The sequence below is a fragment of the Sinohyriopsis cumingii genome, chromosome 4 (genome assembly GCF_028554795.1).
Source record: "Sinohyriopsis cumingii isolate HCF-2022 chromosome 4, ASM2855479v2, whole genome shotgun sequence".
In the NCBI taxonomy this organism is placed as follows: Eukaryota; Metazoa; Mollusca; class Bivalvia; order Unionida; family Unionidae; genus Sinohyriopsis; species Sinohyriopsis cumingii.
In genome coordinates, this window is record NC_142964.1 from 64541744 (window position 1) to 64559127 (window position 17384).

Consider the following 17384-nt stretch of genomic DNA (forward strand, 5'->3'; position numbering starts at 1 on the left):
AATCATTAATAGGGCAGCTCATCACTATGGTTATTGCCCTAACAACTTCCTTCAACTTATATCTAATATGAAGGGACACTCTGCTGAGCTCTGTGTCACTCAGATCACACCACATAGTGACTTCGTACTTGCTTTCTTTCAAGCCCCCACTACTGGCTGGGAGACATATTAAGGAAGTCAGACAATATGAGCTGCCTTTTCAGTTGTCAGTACAAAATACATTTTTAGTTGGCCCCACGCAACATTGAAGATTGGATAACAGTGGTCAGAGATATGGTAGAGGCTCTACTCAGATGTGGCAAAATTACAGAGGTGAAGTGAGGAATAGGAGATCGTCTTGCCCTTCTTCTCACAGACAGGTGGGAAAGGGATGGAGATAACAGGATTTCTCCTGCTCCTGATCTCTCACTGCCAACAATGACTTGCTTGCCTCTTCTACTATCCCCAGGCAATCCTACGGTGGGTTCCAAGCTCTTTCTGTTCCACAGCTCTTTTACCAATTTATTTCCACACAACAAGTGGTTGATACAGTTGGTTTTGGAGAGGCTCGGAATCTATTTTACTAGTCCTCACCCAATCAGCCTCCTTCATGACAGACACTCTGTCTGATGAAGTCCAGCATATTGCAAATGGAGGTGAAGGCATTTCTAGACAAAAAAGGCAGTAAGGATTGTTCAAAAACCAGCATCCTTCAGCTTCTGTTTAAAGTTGTTCTTGGCCTAGAAAGCCATTGTGAAGTTGTGCCCAATAATAAACTCAACATGTTCATAAAAGCCCCATTATTCAAAATGGAAATGGCAAGGTCCATCGATTTGTCCATACAACCCAATGCATACATAATAAATGTGGACCTGTCCAATGTGCCACATTTCTATCCATGTGACATGAAGAAAATACTTGCATGTTGCCTACAGCAGAGTAGTGGATCAGTTTCATGCTCTACCCTTCAGCCTCAGCCTCCATTCTTAGTCTTTTACCAAAACATTGGTCTCCATCATCACCCCCTTCAGATGGCCTCCTCATCCATGTCTACATGGAAGACATCCTACAAAAGCACTTGATAAGTTCGGTTTGTTCTACAACATGCACATCCTTCTTTCCCTCGTGGTCTCTTCTGGATATAGAGTCCCTCACCCATATATACCTAGTTTGTTTTCCTCCCCCAACTCGTAAACAGTATTATCCTACAACCCCTCTTCCTCGTCAATGTGACAGCAGATCTTATTAATCTTCCTGACTCTAATGCACTCTTTGCAGATGGCTGTCCTCACTCAGCTGTGACTGATTTCATGTCCATCGGATCAGCAGATAAGGATCTAAACACTTCCTGATTCAGTGGCAGAACAGAGAGTAGTTAATGTCAGGAGTTCCATTCTGCTCAGACACATGGGGGGGGGGGGGCACTTGCTATCAAACTTTGTGATGGTCAGTGGCTAGTGGACACAACAAGAAAGAACCCTCCATATCAACTTCTTGAACATGAAGGCAATCCTCAAGGCTTCCCACACTTTGCAGGATGTCTTCATTCTAAACAGTCCAGATAATGTTTGATAATTCGCCGGTGGTGAATTACCTTCGGAAACAAGGTGGAAGAATGTTGCCATAACTATGCATGTTAATATGGTACTACTTCAATGGTGTTCCCAACATCAAATAAACATTCACATTGTCTGTACAAGGTATAGATGTAGACATTTCAGTTCTATAGTAAGGCTGGATTCAGGAGGTAGCAAAGTTATTCGTAACATTAATATGATTGGATAATTATTTTCAGAGAAATATAATTTGCTATAAAGTTTCTTCTATTTTTTTTTTTTTATTATGGGGGGGGGATCTCAGGGTAATAGTATAGCAGACATGATATGTAAGCTGCATACTTACCAGCCTTACTGATCTGAATCCATTGATTATTTAGTTAATTGGTAGGCTTGTCTGACTTTGGTACAAAACTTTATCACTATTGACTACAAGGCCATTGAAGAACATATTTTTTATTCAATTTATACAAAATGTAATTACTCCTTGTCCCCACCCCACCCCTGCTTGCAGAGTTCGTCAGCAAGCTTGTTAATTGAATTGCAGTTGCTCTGTTTAATTTTACAAAGATACTGCAAATGTTGCTGTTACATGCATGCATTGGCAAATCAAATTTAAGCAAAGTTTTAACATGGACATAAAATGTTTTTTACATATAATTTTTTTAATGTTATTTGTTGTGTGTATTTGTGTATGTATATTGTGAAATCAGTATTACATCTTTAATTAATGTTCATGTAACTCCAGCACAAGTCATATCAGTCATGAAACATACTGAGGGATGAATCTCCATGACTGTATAACCCATACCTCCCAAATAAGGTCACTGTATGACTGTATTGATGATAATATGACTGTATTACCCATACCCCCATAACAACATCACTGTATGACTGTTTTGATGATAATATGACTGTAATGCCCATACCCCATAACAAGGTCACTGTATGACTGTATTGATGATAATATGACTGTAATGCCCATACCCCATAACAAGGTCACTGTATGACTGTATTGATGATACACCATTCCCTCGATAACTCGCGCACATCGGGGTCCAGAAACATCGACCGCACTATAAGCGAGGGGCGAGTTATCGAGGGACCTATAAAATAAGCCCAAAAACCAATAAAGTGATTGACGACATAACGGAAAAATAAGGGGGGGGGAGGGTAGGCAGATTATACTGTTGAATACTCACTTTATAATCGTTCTGAGATTAACTGTTAATAAATATCTCTTCATAACGGTGTACTTTATTATTTTCTCATAGGACAACATTAAAAATTTCAGGATAAATTACAGTATATTGAGGCGATCATCGAAAACATTATTCCACGTGGTTTCCGTTCGCTGAACATGTGTACCACTTCACACATTGTGTACTAAGTCACTAAGTTTTATGTTGAATTGTATGCATTCTAGTTTTATTGTTTGAGCCAAATTAGAAGTTTTTTATACACAAAAGATCGACTCTTTTCGAGAAACAGTGTCGATCGAACGATAGATAGATAGATAGATTTGAATGCGATAGAAGTAAAATGGAAAAAAAAAAAAAAAACAAGAGTTAATCAGTACTGACATATTTAATTGGTCTACAAATTTAAAACAAATTAAATTAGAACAAGTTAATACTTGCCGTTTGTGCCACGCTTGACAAATATCAATTCACTTTTTGAAAAAATCAGTTAATTTTTTTTGTGTGTGTTACTCCTTGGTTTCTCTGCCGCCGAGCAAAATCCCTCAGATTTCTCAACTGCATGAGCTTTACGTAGTCAACATTTTGGGTCTCCAGCCCCCTTATGGCAATATCAAAATATTTGCTTCCTGTGCAGAGGGGTGGGGGTGCAACATCTGTGTCTGCATCACTTTCAACACTTGTGTTACTCCAGTTAGAATCGTCTTCTGCTGCAAATTTGTTCGCTATAGAAATAATTATAGTTTCATCTGACATGTATTCGGCTGTAGGGCAATCATTGTCAGCACAAATCCACTCCTCCACCAAGAGAAACGCCCATCTCAGGACCATGAGTCTGTACTAATTTCTCCCAAACAGCCTCGGCATTAATGACATCAGTTTCACTGAAACATTTGAAGTCACTATCGTCGTCGTTGTCTCTGTTACTGTTTTGCTTTACGTCAAAGGCAGCTCCAAGACCCTTAATCCAGCACCCGAGGTCTCTTGTAATCGATTTTTTTTTTAATGCAACAAACACTTCCCCAAAACAAAGCCGGCATGTACATGTAATTAGGTTCTCACAGAAGTACTCACGGGTTTCAATGTGACGGTCGATTGACTCTTTTCATGTTTTCAATGAACAGACTATGTTGTGATTATAATGTTTACACTGAAACGGAATTAAAGGATTAAAACGTGACTTTCACACAGGAAGTCGTTTAATTGGTGTTTATTTCATTCTCTGTTGCCACCTGTTAACATTTACCAGAAGTTTTCATTGATCGCTATTTCACCAGACTGTTTATATACAGTATAATGACAACTATTTATCCTAAAAACTTGCATAATATATGATATCTTTAAACAGAGGTCTCGCTAGGATTTTAAAACTGGGTCTTTCTGCCTCTGAATTCAATCACTAAATATCAGTATATTTTCTCACTCGGCCGCCAAGTCAAAGCCTTTGAACTAGCCGCCTAGCTGTTGCATCATGTTCTTTTTTTTTTTTTAATGTACTCTTATGAAATAGCAACAGTACATCAAAGAGTCTTTCAGTCACTGAATTCTGTCATTGTAAATATCAGCACAGTAAACTGATCAACACATTTTCCCACAAAGCAGATGGCTGAAACAGGACCGGCAAATCTTTGAAATTTCCCGCGCACCTATTACATGCGTATGGAGGACTCCAGCCTCAGTGATTTTCTGCGTCCCAGATCAAAAATTGGCGTCCAAATACGCGTAATTAAGCGTTTTCGAGATCTCTGAAATTAATTCTTCTCTAGAGCTTGCAAATTGCAAAATATGGATTATATTTTTATGGGCATTAATCACCATTTTCGATGATAAAACGAGCAGAGTATCAAGGTTTAATTTATCAATTCTTATCGTAATTTTTTTCATGTTCAGCATATTTTAAAGATATTTTAAATACATTTTGTCTGGAAAAAATCGGGAGCCAAGACGGACACCGCGTTATAAGCGGGATCGCGAGTTATCCGGGCGCGAGTTATCGAGGGAGCGGTGTAATATGACTGTATTACCCATACTCCCATAACAAGGTCACTGTATGACTGTATTGATGATAATATGACTGTATTACCCATACCCTATAACAAGGTCACTGTATGACTGTATTGATGATATTATGACTGTAATGCCCATACCCCATAACAAGGTCACTGTATGACTGTATTGATGATATTATGACTGTATTACCCATACTCCCATAACAAGGTCACTGTATGACTGTATTGATGATAATATGACTGTAATGCCCATACCCCATAACAAGGTCACTGTATGACTGTATTGATGATATTATGACTGTAGTACCCATACCCTATAACAGGGTCACTGTATGACTGTATTGATGATAATATGACTGTATTACCCATACTCCCATAACAAGGTCACTGTATGACTGTATTGATGATATTATGACTGTATTACCCATACCCCCATAACAAGGTCACTGTACGACTGTTTTGATGATAATATGACTGTATTACCCATACCCCCATAACAACATCACTGTATGACTGTATTGATGATATTATGACTGTATTACCCATACCCCCCATAACAAGGTCACTGTATGACCCATACCCCCATAACAAGGTCACTGTACGACTGTTTTGATGATAATATGACTGTATTACCCATACCCCCCATAACAAGGTCACTGTATGACTGTATTGATAATACAACTGTATTACCCATACCTCATTTACAAAGTCACTGTATGTATTGATTATAATGTGCTATATATCCACAGGACAAAGAGAATGGTGGTAGACATCATTGCGTGTCAGCCAGGAGAGAGTCTGTTGGAAATCATGGAAGTGCCAGCATCAGATGAAAATGTAAGCTAATTGAACTATATAGTACTTGCACTTTATTTAACAGAAATTTTAAAATCATTATCACATTTGATAGAATTTGGCTAAACTTACTCTCATTCCTTTCTCAGATGTAAATAATGTTGAGAAATGCTGAGAGTATAATATAGCAAAGATGATCTGTTTGACCTTTCAGTGAATATATACATTTATCATATTTACTTGCTTATAAGTAACATGAACACTGATCTGCTGTTGAACATTGCACTGGCAAATCAGGGTCTCTGTCCTGTTGATTACTTCTTACAATCTGCATAAACCCAAATCTGTTGGCAAATTATGCACTGGCAGTTGAGGGGTCTCTGATCTGTTGATTGCTTCTCACAATCTGCATAGACCCAAATCTGCTGGCAAATTATGCACTGGCAGATACATAAACCCAAATCTGCTGGCACATTATGCACTGGCAGATCTGGGTCTGTGCACTCTGTAGCTGGATCTAATTTTTAAGCAAGTAGATTTAAAGTATATAAGGACCAAGTCTACTTAAAGAATAGGTACAGGGAATATTCTTACTGGCTGCATGATCTGAGTCCTAATATTTCCCTGTGAATAGTCAAGATAGGTTACAAAGATCAGAGGATTTTTTTTAAAGAAATAAATAAACAATGGTTATCTGTGACCTGTTTTCTGTCTGTAGGAGGAACTGCATCAGGCCCTTGTCAAGAAGAGAGATCTGAGAGACAAGAAAGCAGCCTATGGGGATGGAGACTTGGTCCGCCATCAGTCCATTCTTGGGGATAGCAGGTAATTTTTGGGGACAGTACAGTAATATAAGACTTAAATGTTATTGATCATGACATTGGTCAGCAACATTTAGTATTTTAACTTGACTTGGGGTTCATTTTACTTTGGCAGATCTGCATTTACACTACCAGCTGTACTTCCTCAACATTGTGTAAAGCTTTTTCATTTTCCTGAAAATTGTTTCTAGGTGATTTTTAAATATTTTCTTTTGTACTTTAAGTGATACTGACTTTTATTTTATTTTCTTTAAACTAGAATTTGTGGTAAGTTCAAGCCCTGCTCCTTCTTGATGCAAGGGTTGTAAACCCTAACATTTTGAATTTTATTACATCTGTTACTCCTTTCCAGGAATCCCAGGGGTAGGGACCAGAAAACATACCCATATTTTATACAGTACACACAAAGTGTATTGACCAGTTTCAATGGGGGGGAGGGGGGGCTGCATTCCCAAGGTTTTTATCTTGCATATGGATCATGTTTGACATAATTTATTTTGACATAATCATTATTCCACAAACTTGTTCTTAAGTTGTTGCATTTTTGGGGCAGAATATGAAACTTGACAACTTTTTATTATCAAAGATCTAGGTCAATGGAGTCTGATATGACATAAAGAATTTGTCAGAAAATATTTCCTAAACATACTCAAGGTTAATGCGCACTGTTGTCTTTCTTAGATTACCTATCCAGATGATGAAGTCAAAGGTGAAGAAGATGCTACAGACATTGGAGCTTGAGAACATTGTCAGCAGGAAAAACAAATACCAGGATCTTATTAATATGATTGCACAGGTATGACCACTTTTAGCAGGGACTGCAGATAACAGCTGTCATGAGGAAATAAGTCCCACAAAGAACATAGAATGCTCTGACGTGAAGGACCTGTCTTGGGAGGTCAAAAAACATAGTTGTGTCTTGTGTTCCAGATTTATTATGAGTCTTTAAGAAAACCTATGCTAAATTTATTTTCTATCAGTCCCACCTTGTTGGAAGCACAACACAGCAATCACACTGACATCCATTTGCATGTATGCTCATCGGTCCACATCCTTGATTAAGCTTAATGTTAAAGGTTTTAGATTAAGCTCAATATTTAAGTGTGTACTTTCCTTTTATGTGCATCTTTTCTAGCTTTTCTTTTGTCACCATTTTATTTTGTTTAGTTTTTAACCTTGTCTGGCTTAAAACGTTGACAGTGCATAGTGAACCCAGATTTCTTAACTTAAATTGTACTTTAATTATTTTGTAAACCAGAAATTCATAACAAATTCAATGCTTTTCTTTCACAAGTCCACATAACTTCCTATTATTTTTTTTTATCCTGTTAAGCTTTTGGTGCAGTGTATTTTTCTTATTTAAGTATAGAAATTAATTTATAATTAATGATTAATTTTGTTCACTATAATTTTTTGAACACCAGAATTTTTTTAAAAAAGAGTATGCAAAATTACAGGTGCAGTAGTACTTTAAATTTCTGGGTAAACTAACTGTACCATAGATACTTCAGTGCTTGTAGAATCCGGTTGCAAACGAAAGATCCAGATTATGTTGGCACATTGTGTGATGGCAGATCTGGATCATTTCAGTTGGAGTAACTTATAAGAAAACATATACAGGTTAATAACAAAACTTACTCTTGGTTTATTTCTTATCCTTCTCAGGATATTCGCAATCAAAGGCGGTACAGAAATAACAGAAAACAAGAATTAATGAAAGTAAGGTCCACATTAAAGGGCTTGAATGAAAAACTGAAATTCTACGAGTCTCAGGTCGACTACTACAACCAGTATGTCAAAACATGCCTTGATAACCTACAAAATAAAGGAAAGTAAGTATAAACTTTTTCCTCAAATTGTTTTTCTTGTCTTTATGATTGTAAGATTTTAGAGACAAGTGATGAGAAAATAAACAGATTTATCATTGAATTTTATTGAATTTAGTTTATCAGTGTCACAGCACTATAGATCTTGCAGTCACAATGTTATCATTGAAGATCTAGCAGTCACAGTGTTATCATTGGAGATCTAGCGGTCACAGTGTTATTACTGGAGATCTAACAGTCACAGTATTATCACTGGAGACAATAGTCACAGTGTTATCACTGGAAATCTAGCAGTCACAGTGTTATCATTGAAGATCTAAGATCTAGCAGTCACAGTGTTATCATTGAAGATCTAGCAGTCACAATGTTATCACTGGAGATCTAACAGTCACAGTATTATCACTGGAGACATAATAGTCACAGTGTTATAATTGGAGATCGAGCAGTCACATTGTTATCATTGGAAATCTAGCAGTCACAGTGTTATAATTGGAGATCGAGCAGTCACAGTGTTATTATTGGAGACATAGTAGTCACAGTGTTATCACTGAAGATCTAGTAGTCAGTGTAATCATTGTATCCTGTCCTTGAATGTATCTGCAGGACTAGAAAACAATAAACCTGAATTAAATATGTAACACATTTTAAATCAGATGTTCTGTTATTTATATATTTTCCAACAATAATAAATGAAATAGAAGATACTTGTGTGATCAAATGATATGTGAATACCGGTAGTTACCAGATTGAGTAGCATCCCTTTGTAGTAGGGACATGCTACTGTAATTTTGTCTTCCACAATTGCATCAGTTTATGCAGCAACAAACAATGTAAAATGGAGGAAACTAATTTTTCACGAGAAAAAAATTCTCCTAGAAATATTTTTGAAGCTCTTGAAAGTCATTGGAATAAGGTCTAAGGGTTGTATGAACCATGAAAACTAACTCATAGTAATGTTTATAATATTTTTTTTTTTTTCCATTCATATCCTCAGAGCAAGGAAATCATCTGGTAAGACGTTCCCATCTGTGAAGTACAGTGGTGCAAAAATGAAGGAGAAAGGTGTTGTGCTGGAAATAGAAGGGCTTCCTCCTAACCAGTAAGTGTATCTATAACACAGTTACATATTTTATTATCCGAAATTATTGGGGTAAAGTAAGTGGCTTCGAAAAGAAAGAAAATTTTTTTATTATTTTTAAACATAGTGCAACAGAGGAATAAACTCGTTTGATGGCATCAGTAGTGACAGAGATGTCAGCCATTCTGGATTTGGTGAAATCACTGTTTAAAAAAAAAAAATTGCACAGATTTCATATTCTGTATTTGTTCTTCAAAATTTCAACTGTTATTTTATGATATGACATTTTTAAGAGGAATTCTTTATGTGGACATGGGTGAAGAAACGTTCTTAGCACTAATTTGAAAGACTGATGTATAGAATATAGTTTGCATGCCAATTTTCAGATCAAAAATAAAGTTTAATTGACAAGTATGAAATGAAAATTAAACTTTAAGAATATGCCAGTCCTAGACTGATATACATTGACTTACTACAAAGTTTCACAGTTACTCTCTTACCATGGAATTCCTTTAGTGTGGAGGATTGATAATTTATGTCATACAACAGATGTGTCCTTATACAAACTCTTACATGTGACGACAGATGGGTCAGCTTAGGACAGATCATGAGATTTTCAAAATTTGGTCAGGAGTTTTGACCTGAAATCTGGAGGATTTTAATCAGCCTGATTTTAGGTATGCAGAAAGGCCAGGAAGTGAGAACTATAGAATAGATTTCATTTCTTAAGTATTAAAATAAACACATCATATTATAACATCGGTTGTAAGGTGACTTGTTGCCATTCAATCTCTAATTATATGTACCACAAGCATTTGTAGCATCTCTCTGAAGATTATTGTCTGGATTATCATTGATTCCATAACATGCTAATGAATTTTAAATGAAAATATTAAATAATTAAAAAGTTGTTACACCTTTCATACTTTATATATACATATTTTCAGCTCTGTTTATTCCCATCTCAAAGGCCACTTATGCTGCAGAAGGGTTGGTCTTATAAGAGGGGGACCACTGTGTATAATTTTTTAAAGGCATCTCAAAATTTTTGAAAAACCTTTCTTCATATGATCATTTTTGGTTAAGCCAAGTAAAGTTAACATTTTTATTCTATCAGTTAAAATGGGCTACATGTATATTTATATAAATTTCAATAGTCATAGTAAGACATTTCTAGTGATACATCCTGTGGTTTAGTACATGGGCATGATTAATTCAGATATCATGGGAGAGGGGCCCCAAGTGGTCTAAAGCACTCACCATTCCGGATCACTGCCATCTCACCTCTGTCTGAGTGGGTTCGAGTCCAAGGCTCGGCTAGCATGGGTATGTGGGAAAGCCTGCCAGTAGCTTCTCTTGGGTCGGTGGTTCTTCCCTGGGTTTTCCAGGGTTCTTCCTCCACCAGTTATACTGGCCGCCATGTATAGCCTATCTTGTGCTGAAAAATGGCGTTAAACCCTAGAACAACAACAACATCATGGGAGAGTTTCAAAATATGAACAGCATTTGATTTTATAAGAGGCACGTTTTCTAAGCCAAAATGTTTTTTAATTCTGTTCATTAATGTCATAATTGAACCTTAAACGAATTTTATCCATGAAGAAAACTGGAAAAGACCTAGAAATTATTGTTTCAGAAAGTATGTGAACCATGTTGTAAAGAAGTATATACAGTACCAATAGGCACCTTTTTTAAGAAGCTTTACAATGCTGTGAATTTTGTGCTTTTATGTTCAACGGAATAAACGTTTGAATGAAATAGTAGTATGGTTATAATTGATATTAAGCAGAAGATGTCAGTACATCAGTTGTAAGTTTTGCTGACCAAGAGGTCCAGATTTTACTCCACCAGCAAGCAGACCTTTTCAACAAACTTCTTGATTTGCTCATTCACTGAACGTGTTAGCAAGGGTTTTCTTTTTACCTTTCAGGTTTAAGAATGTGCAGTTTGAGATCAAGGCCACTGTTGATCCAGGAATGTTTGAAGTTAGTGCTAAATTCATGGGAGTTGATGTGGAAAAGGTTGATCTTGTTTTCCAGGTAATTGAGTTATCTCCCCTGCTTTAATAAAAGAGGAAGACTTTCCCTCTCACCAGTGAATAAAGAGGGGATGTGCATTTTTCTTTTTGCCCATTTGATTGTTATATTTAACCTATACTTTGAAAAATGGTATATCAATGATTCTGAAAGGAAAGTAATTCTACCATACCAGAATTAGATCAATATGATGTAGTTTTCACACATAAGTGATGTTTTATGTTCAGCTGTATGTTAGTAATTCCCTCAATATCTTGAACTCTGTTTCAGCTACACATGACAATTTGTATGTGGATGCCTCTCAAAGTAACTCATCCATGCCAAACGTATGTCAGTTTGACCTATTATTCTTTAATTACATTTTTCACTATCAGTTCATTAGACCCTTAATACATCTATTTCTTTTTATGGTAAGATGTAGTGTGAATAAATAGTCAAATCTGATATGCAGTATATTGCAATACACCAGTCCCCTTATTTCAGTGTGTCTTGTGATATATTAATTCTGTGACTAAAATATATAGGTGTTAATATACTTAAGTTGAAATAAAAACTTCAGAGTCGCATAAATCTATTATTAACTCGAGACATTTTTCTGCTAAAGCTTAGTCACATGAAACCGTGTTATTCTTGTAATAGTTTGGTCTGTACAGTATTTAAACCACTAGTTCTGAGTCAAAACTAAGCCTAAGTCACCAGGGAGCCAAGAAATTATTACTGCATTATACTGTATATACATGCTTGCAAGTCGAGTCCAGCTGCAAACAACATAGATCCTGACCAGCCTTAGCATAATCTGGATGTATATAAGGGTCTGTATTGTTTGTTCTACTGATTACTACTTACAAACTGCACTGACCCAGATCTGCTGTCACATTATGCGAGGGCAGATCTGGGTCTGTGTAGTTTGCTATTGGACCCATCTTATAAGCAAGTAGATACAGTATTACATGTTAAGATGCAACCTCCATGGGGTTTGAAACTGAACCTGAGATTATTAAGGACTAATTGTATTTTGAAAACTTTATAGTTCAACATGCTAATGCCTTTGCTGCGTCACACTTGGGAATGTTTTTAAATGTTTTCCTAGTCAACGAAAGCACGATATTTCATCACACTTTACAGCGGTCTTGGTAAGTTGGTGAATCTGTTTTAATTTTGTTTTAGGTTTATTCTGTACTTTTTATCTTTTCCTTATTTCAGGACTTGCTACAGCTGCAGTATGAAGGTGTAGCTGTCATGGAAATGTTCGGGAAAACCAAAATCAATGTGAACTTGCTTATTTTTCTCATCAATAGAAAATTCTATGGTGGTGACAAGAAATAGATGTTCTTGTGTAGGGGGTGCAGAAATTTGTGGAACATGAAGCTAGTAGATGCAGCATCTTTGGACATTCTTTAAGAAAATGTGCTAATGATATTAAAAAAATATGAAATATGGAATTTATAGTAGTACATTGCTTTACAGTCTTGTATGCAGTGTGTACCATAGCACTTAAGAAAGTCAATCTCGTATGGAACAATAAATCTTGGCTCATTTTGTGAATTCACTCTTTTTTTATGGGGCATCAGTTATAAATAACAATCCATGGTTGCTACCAACAACAAAATTTAAAGACTACAAAATATTGATCCTTATGTGGAAACAATAGAATCCCTTTCCCGAATCACAGTTAAAGTACCAGCATGTCATTTTGTTTTTGCTAGAAAATAAAATCAAATGAATTCAGTTTTCACAGTAAATTTCCATTTTTACTCAACAAAACTATAACATTTCAAATTAAAAACTGATGGCAACAGATTTCTACAATGTATATGCATATTGCCAGTGAGTAAATTGCCTTAATACCAGTCACATTTGTACAATGTGCATGTTACCAATGAGCATTTTGCCAAAATTGTATGTACTGAATTCATGGAAATTTGACACAGTATATTGACAACACTATAAGCAGTTTTCTTAGACAACATTGGTTCTGCTTTACAACACTGATTAATTACATCAGTGTAGCAGCTTGATTGAACTGTCAGGAACATTTTATATACCTCAGTCCCGTCTCCTCCTCCTCCCACCCCCCTGTGATATGGGGATGTTAAATTTTAGGTGCCACTGGCAATTAGGGGTGGGTAAATATTCTTGTTCATGATGCAACACTGACTACAACAGAACCTCTTTATTAACCGTTTCTGACCTACTTTATTCAATAGTATCTTGCCAACTACTTGCCAAGTTTGAATTTGAGAGGAGCAGAGATATGTGATTTTGTAGGAATCAATAGACAGCTTTATCCGAAGATTGTTTGATCAAACAGTTTGAAACAATATTTTTTAAATGTGCTTTAAAAGTGAAGATTTAATTGAATTAAAGTTAATTTCCTACTTTTGGGACTTGAAATTTACTCCATGGCATTAGTAATCCTACACCTGACATGTCTCATTCATTCTCATAAGTTAAAATTTTGTCAATCATTTTTGTTTTCTATTCTAAACTGAAAACGTAAAGTTTCTTTCAATCATTCCATGGAGTGCTGCCTTTTAAAAGTTAACTTCATCCACTCAGATTGGTGTATTTCATCCAATCAGGCTGCCTGGTCCTACTGATTCGACTGAATTTTATCCATTGAATTGCTGCATGTTACATTTTAGATTTAAATTTAATCTGATCAGATTTCAAATTCTGCATACCCTATCAATGTCATAAGAGCTAGGCACAAAGTAGGTTTACTGAGAGGATAACATAACATTGAAAATACAGTGGATTTTACCGGGATGTACATTTATTTCATTCATACAACTGCTTATCAGTCTTTCCATCTGGATGGATAGATAGATATAGCTAATATTGAGCTGGAAAATTGGAATAAAAATTGGTACAATGACACTTGTTAAGGTTAAAAAAAAAAATTTCATTTTTGTATTTATCATCTTAATGCAGAAACTGCTGACCTTCATCTTACCATATGTTGTCATTTTGTTTGAGGTAATCAGTAGAATTTAAGACCTTGGTCTGCATAGATCAGGGTCTGTGTTGTTTGCAGTTGGACTGCATTTGTATGCGAGGATGTAATTTTGATAAGAAGTTTATAATTGTTTTGCTTTTCTACAGTGCTTCTAGTCAAGCAAGTATATCATTGTATTTATATATTTTTTTATTATTGCTAATTCAGTGTACAATATTCTGATGTGTATTTATATATTTTGATATCTTAAATATTAAACAGTTTCTTACAGACTATAGTCCAGACATTGGGATCACCATTCATACTGTATTAATGTTGTTGTTGTTCTTTGCTTAGACTTCACTGTTAAGTTTCTACATTTAACTCACTTTCTCAGATACTGTTAAATATAAAGTTCTAAAACTGCATGAATAATCCATTCGTTGTGGAAGATACTGCTCATCAAGCAAAAAGGGATCACAGTGACAAAGTATTTAGAATATGCCTCAGTAGAGCTGACAAGACAGCTTATGCAGAATTCATGTTTCAATCCTAAGTGCTTCTATAACAGTTTGTGCAATAGGAGCTTTCCAATTTTGTTTGTTTTGTTTGTTTTTTTTATTTGATAATTTTTATTTTATTAAAAATTTGGACCAGTACATGTTAATTTTATTAGATACCTATGCATGTTTAATTTATTAGGTGGAAGACATGGTTTGTTTCTTGCATTTTATAAAATCATCATAGAAGATTCAATTTCTTGTTCTGAATTTTGCAAATACCATACATGACAGCCTACAAGTTGATACTTTTTGACCAGAAAATCTAAGCTTCGTTTTATACCCCAGATTAACTTGTATATGGATTATGACATTGGAATCACTTTGGTTATGTAATTTTAAGAATGTAAAAAACAGTTTCCAAAAGAATAAAAAATAATCTGTAAAAAAAATATCATTTTTGGGAAGAGATCTTGTACAAAATAAAACACTGAAATGGATTTTAAAATATTTACATGATCATCAGTCTTAAATTCACATACATCAAATTTAATTGTGCTAAACCATAGTGCACTAATAATATACATTGATCAAATCTGATTATAAATATATATGTTAGAATGGACAAGTTAGAAAATGCATGACAATGACAGGTATTCCATTGCATTTTTCTTCTTGCATCCATGTGGCGCCTTGATCAAATAAAATATGACTTGATGTGAGAGAGAGAAGGCAGGGGTTCAAAATGAATGTAAACCTCATTGTTCACTTACATGACAATTGTGATCTTGCTCATGTACAAGGGCTATACCATATTCTATTATCAATTAATACCACTGAATAAACAGTTCCTTTTAGTTTTAGTTCCAATTCAATAGTCCCAAGAATCACATGGCTTTGCATTGTTATTTACATGCCAATTAAATGTGCTACAACTGTGGTTAGGACATTCATTTGAAATCAAGGATGAACTAAGCAGAGTTTCCAGCAGAGTCTCAACAGATTGCATTATATTTTACACAATTGTTTTAATTCAGACTTCATGGTTACTATCTGTACACATCTGTATGTAGCTACATAAACATATATGTATATACAACATTTCCACATACTGGTGGCCATGTACTAAACTTGGGTCAAGAAAAGAGCATGTCAAGTGGAATTGTTATAATTGATGCTAGTAAGAATTTGTTTTTCAATATGCATAGCTTTTATTGTGACATCAGAATGCACGATATTCAATCCAGATTGTACTGGATCACACCTTCAGGTTCATTTTGTTGAAAAATGTCTACATACTTTAACAAACAATTTGTCATGTGCATCTCTCGGGGCATGTAAGTAATGACCTTCCACAGGAATATGGATGTATACGAATCCATGTGACTTGTACTATCGATATGGTCATGGCAATGATTCCATTTCATTATGTACATGTAGTGAAATTATATTTGTAATGTACTTCATTATAATGTAGACTGACTGTAATGCAGTATACTTGATGGCACCCAAGCACGATATTATAATAAGGATTTGATGTATATTCTATTCCTAAATACTTCTCGCAATACACAGTGGAATAGGCCCATTTCATAGTTGTATCAATTGGGGGGGGGGTCTCAGTTTTGGTTGAATATAGCTCAGTTTAACCAATACCTTTATCGTTTTAATTTACTTGAATATTAGTGACATTTGTAGTTGAACTCTTAACAACACACACATACATGTTCATGCATATTTACAGGCTTGTGAAGAAAACAACTTTTAATTAGCATTCCAACTGATTTTTTGTAAGTCTTTTTTTATTTTGTATGAGAAGCGGTGTATCTGATTTTTGTATGATGGTTCTCAGATAATGTTTATCCTCAGCTCTTGCATAATTTGTTTATATCATATATATATATATATATAGCTATGACATTTTGTATATTGACATTTACACTAAGATGCCAATGTATAAATTTATAAATATGTGTAATGCAGAAAATGCTTGCTAAATAAACAATAAAAGATATCTAATCTCCTTTGTCGATGTATTATTGGGTCCCAAAATAATAGCATATTCTGTTACTTTAGATACCAATGCCCTCGGCATGACCATATTTGTGGATTTTCTGCAAATTTAAGAATTTGAAGTTTGTGCACTTTGTAAAAAATAAATAAATATGGAAATGTGCTTAATTCAGTCTTTCAGTATAACTGCTTGAAATGGTGAGGTATAAATTGGGTAAGTTACTTTATATACTATCACATAATACATCAGCAGATTTAGGTCTGCTTAGTTTGTAAGGAGTAATCAGTAGAACACAGTAAATAGACCCTGATCTGCAGGCACATTGTGCTGTGGCAGATCAGGAATCTTTTATTTAAAAAATGTGGTTTCACTAGTCCTAGCCACTTTAGGGTCAAAAGTTCGCGTTAGAAACAAGGCTGTGCTGATTGTCAGAAACAAAATTTGATCTTGAGGGTGGAAATTTGCTATCCTACACTGAAGCATAATCACAGGATTCTTTTTTTTTCACATTTCGGAATGAAAAATGGGGGCTGAAGTCAAAATGGCATGTTGTGTGTACTGCTATAACTTTCAAATGGCAGAACAGCTATTGAAAATTTCATTGATAAAATCCATGATCGAAGCACTGGAATT

At 35.2% G+C, this 17384-nt stretch overlaps 1 protein-coding gene across 1 annotated transcript in view; it reads left to right on the forward strand.

Annotated features, from left to right (window-relative positions):
• LOC149801336 (ras GTPase-activating-like protein IQGAP1) overlaps positions 1–16760 on the forward strand; it is a 275437-nt gene extending 258677 nt beyond the window's left edge. The window contains exons 37-43 of the mRNA XM_089955390.1: positions 5493–5580; positions 6257–6363; positions 7041–7155; positions 8025–8191; positions 9180–9284; positions 11194–11302; positions 12503–16760. Coding sequence (XP_089811516.1) covers positions 5493–5580; positions 6257–6363; positions 7041–7155; positions 8025–8191; positions 9180–9284; positions 11194–11302; positions 12503–12625 — 814 coding nt within the window. The 3' untranslated portion in view covers positions 12626–16760. The remainder of the gene's footprint in view (positions 1–5492; positions 5581–6256; positions 6364–7040; positions 7156–8024; positions 8192–9179; positions 9285–11193; positions 11303–12502) is intronic.
• Positions 16761–17384: the final 624 nt, after the last annotated feature.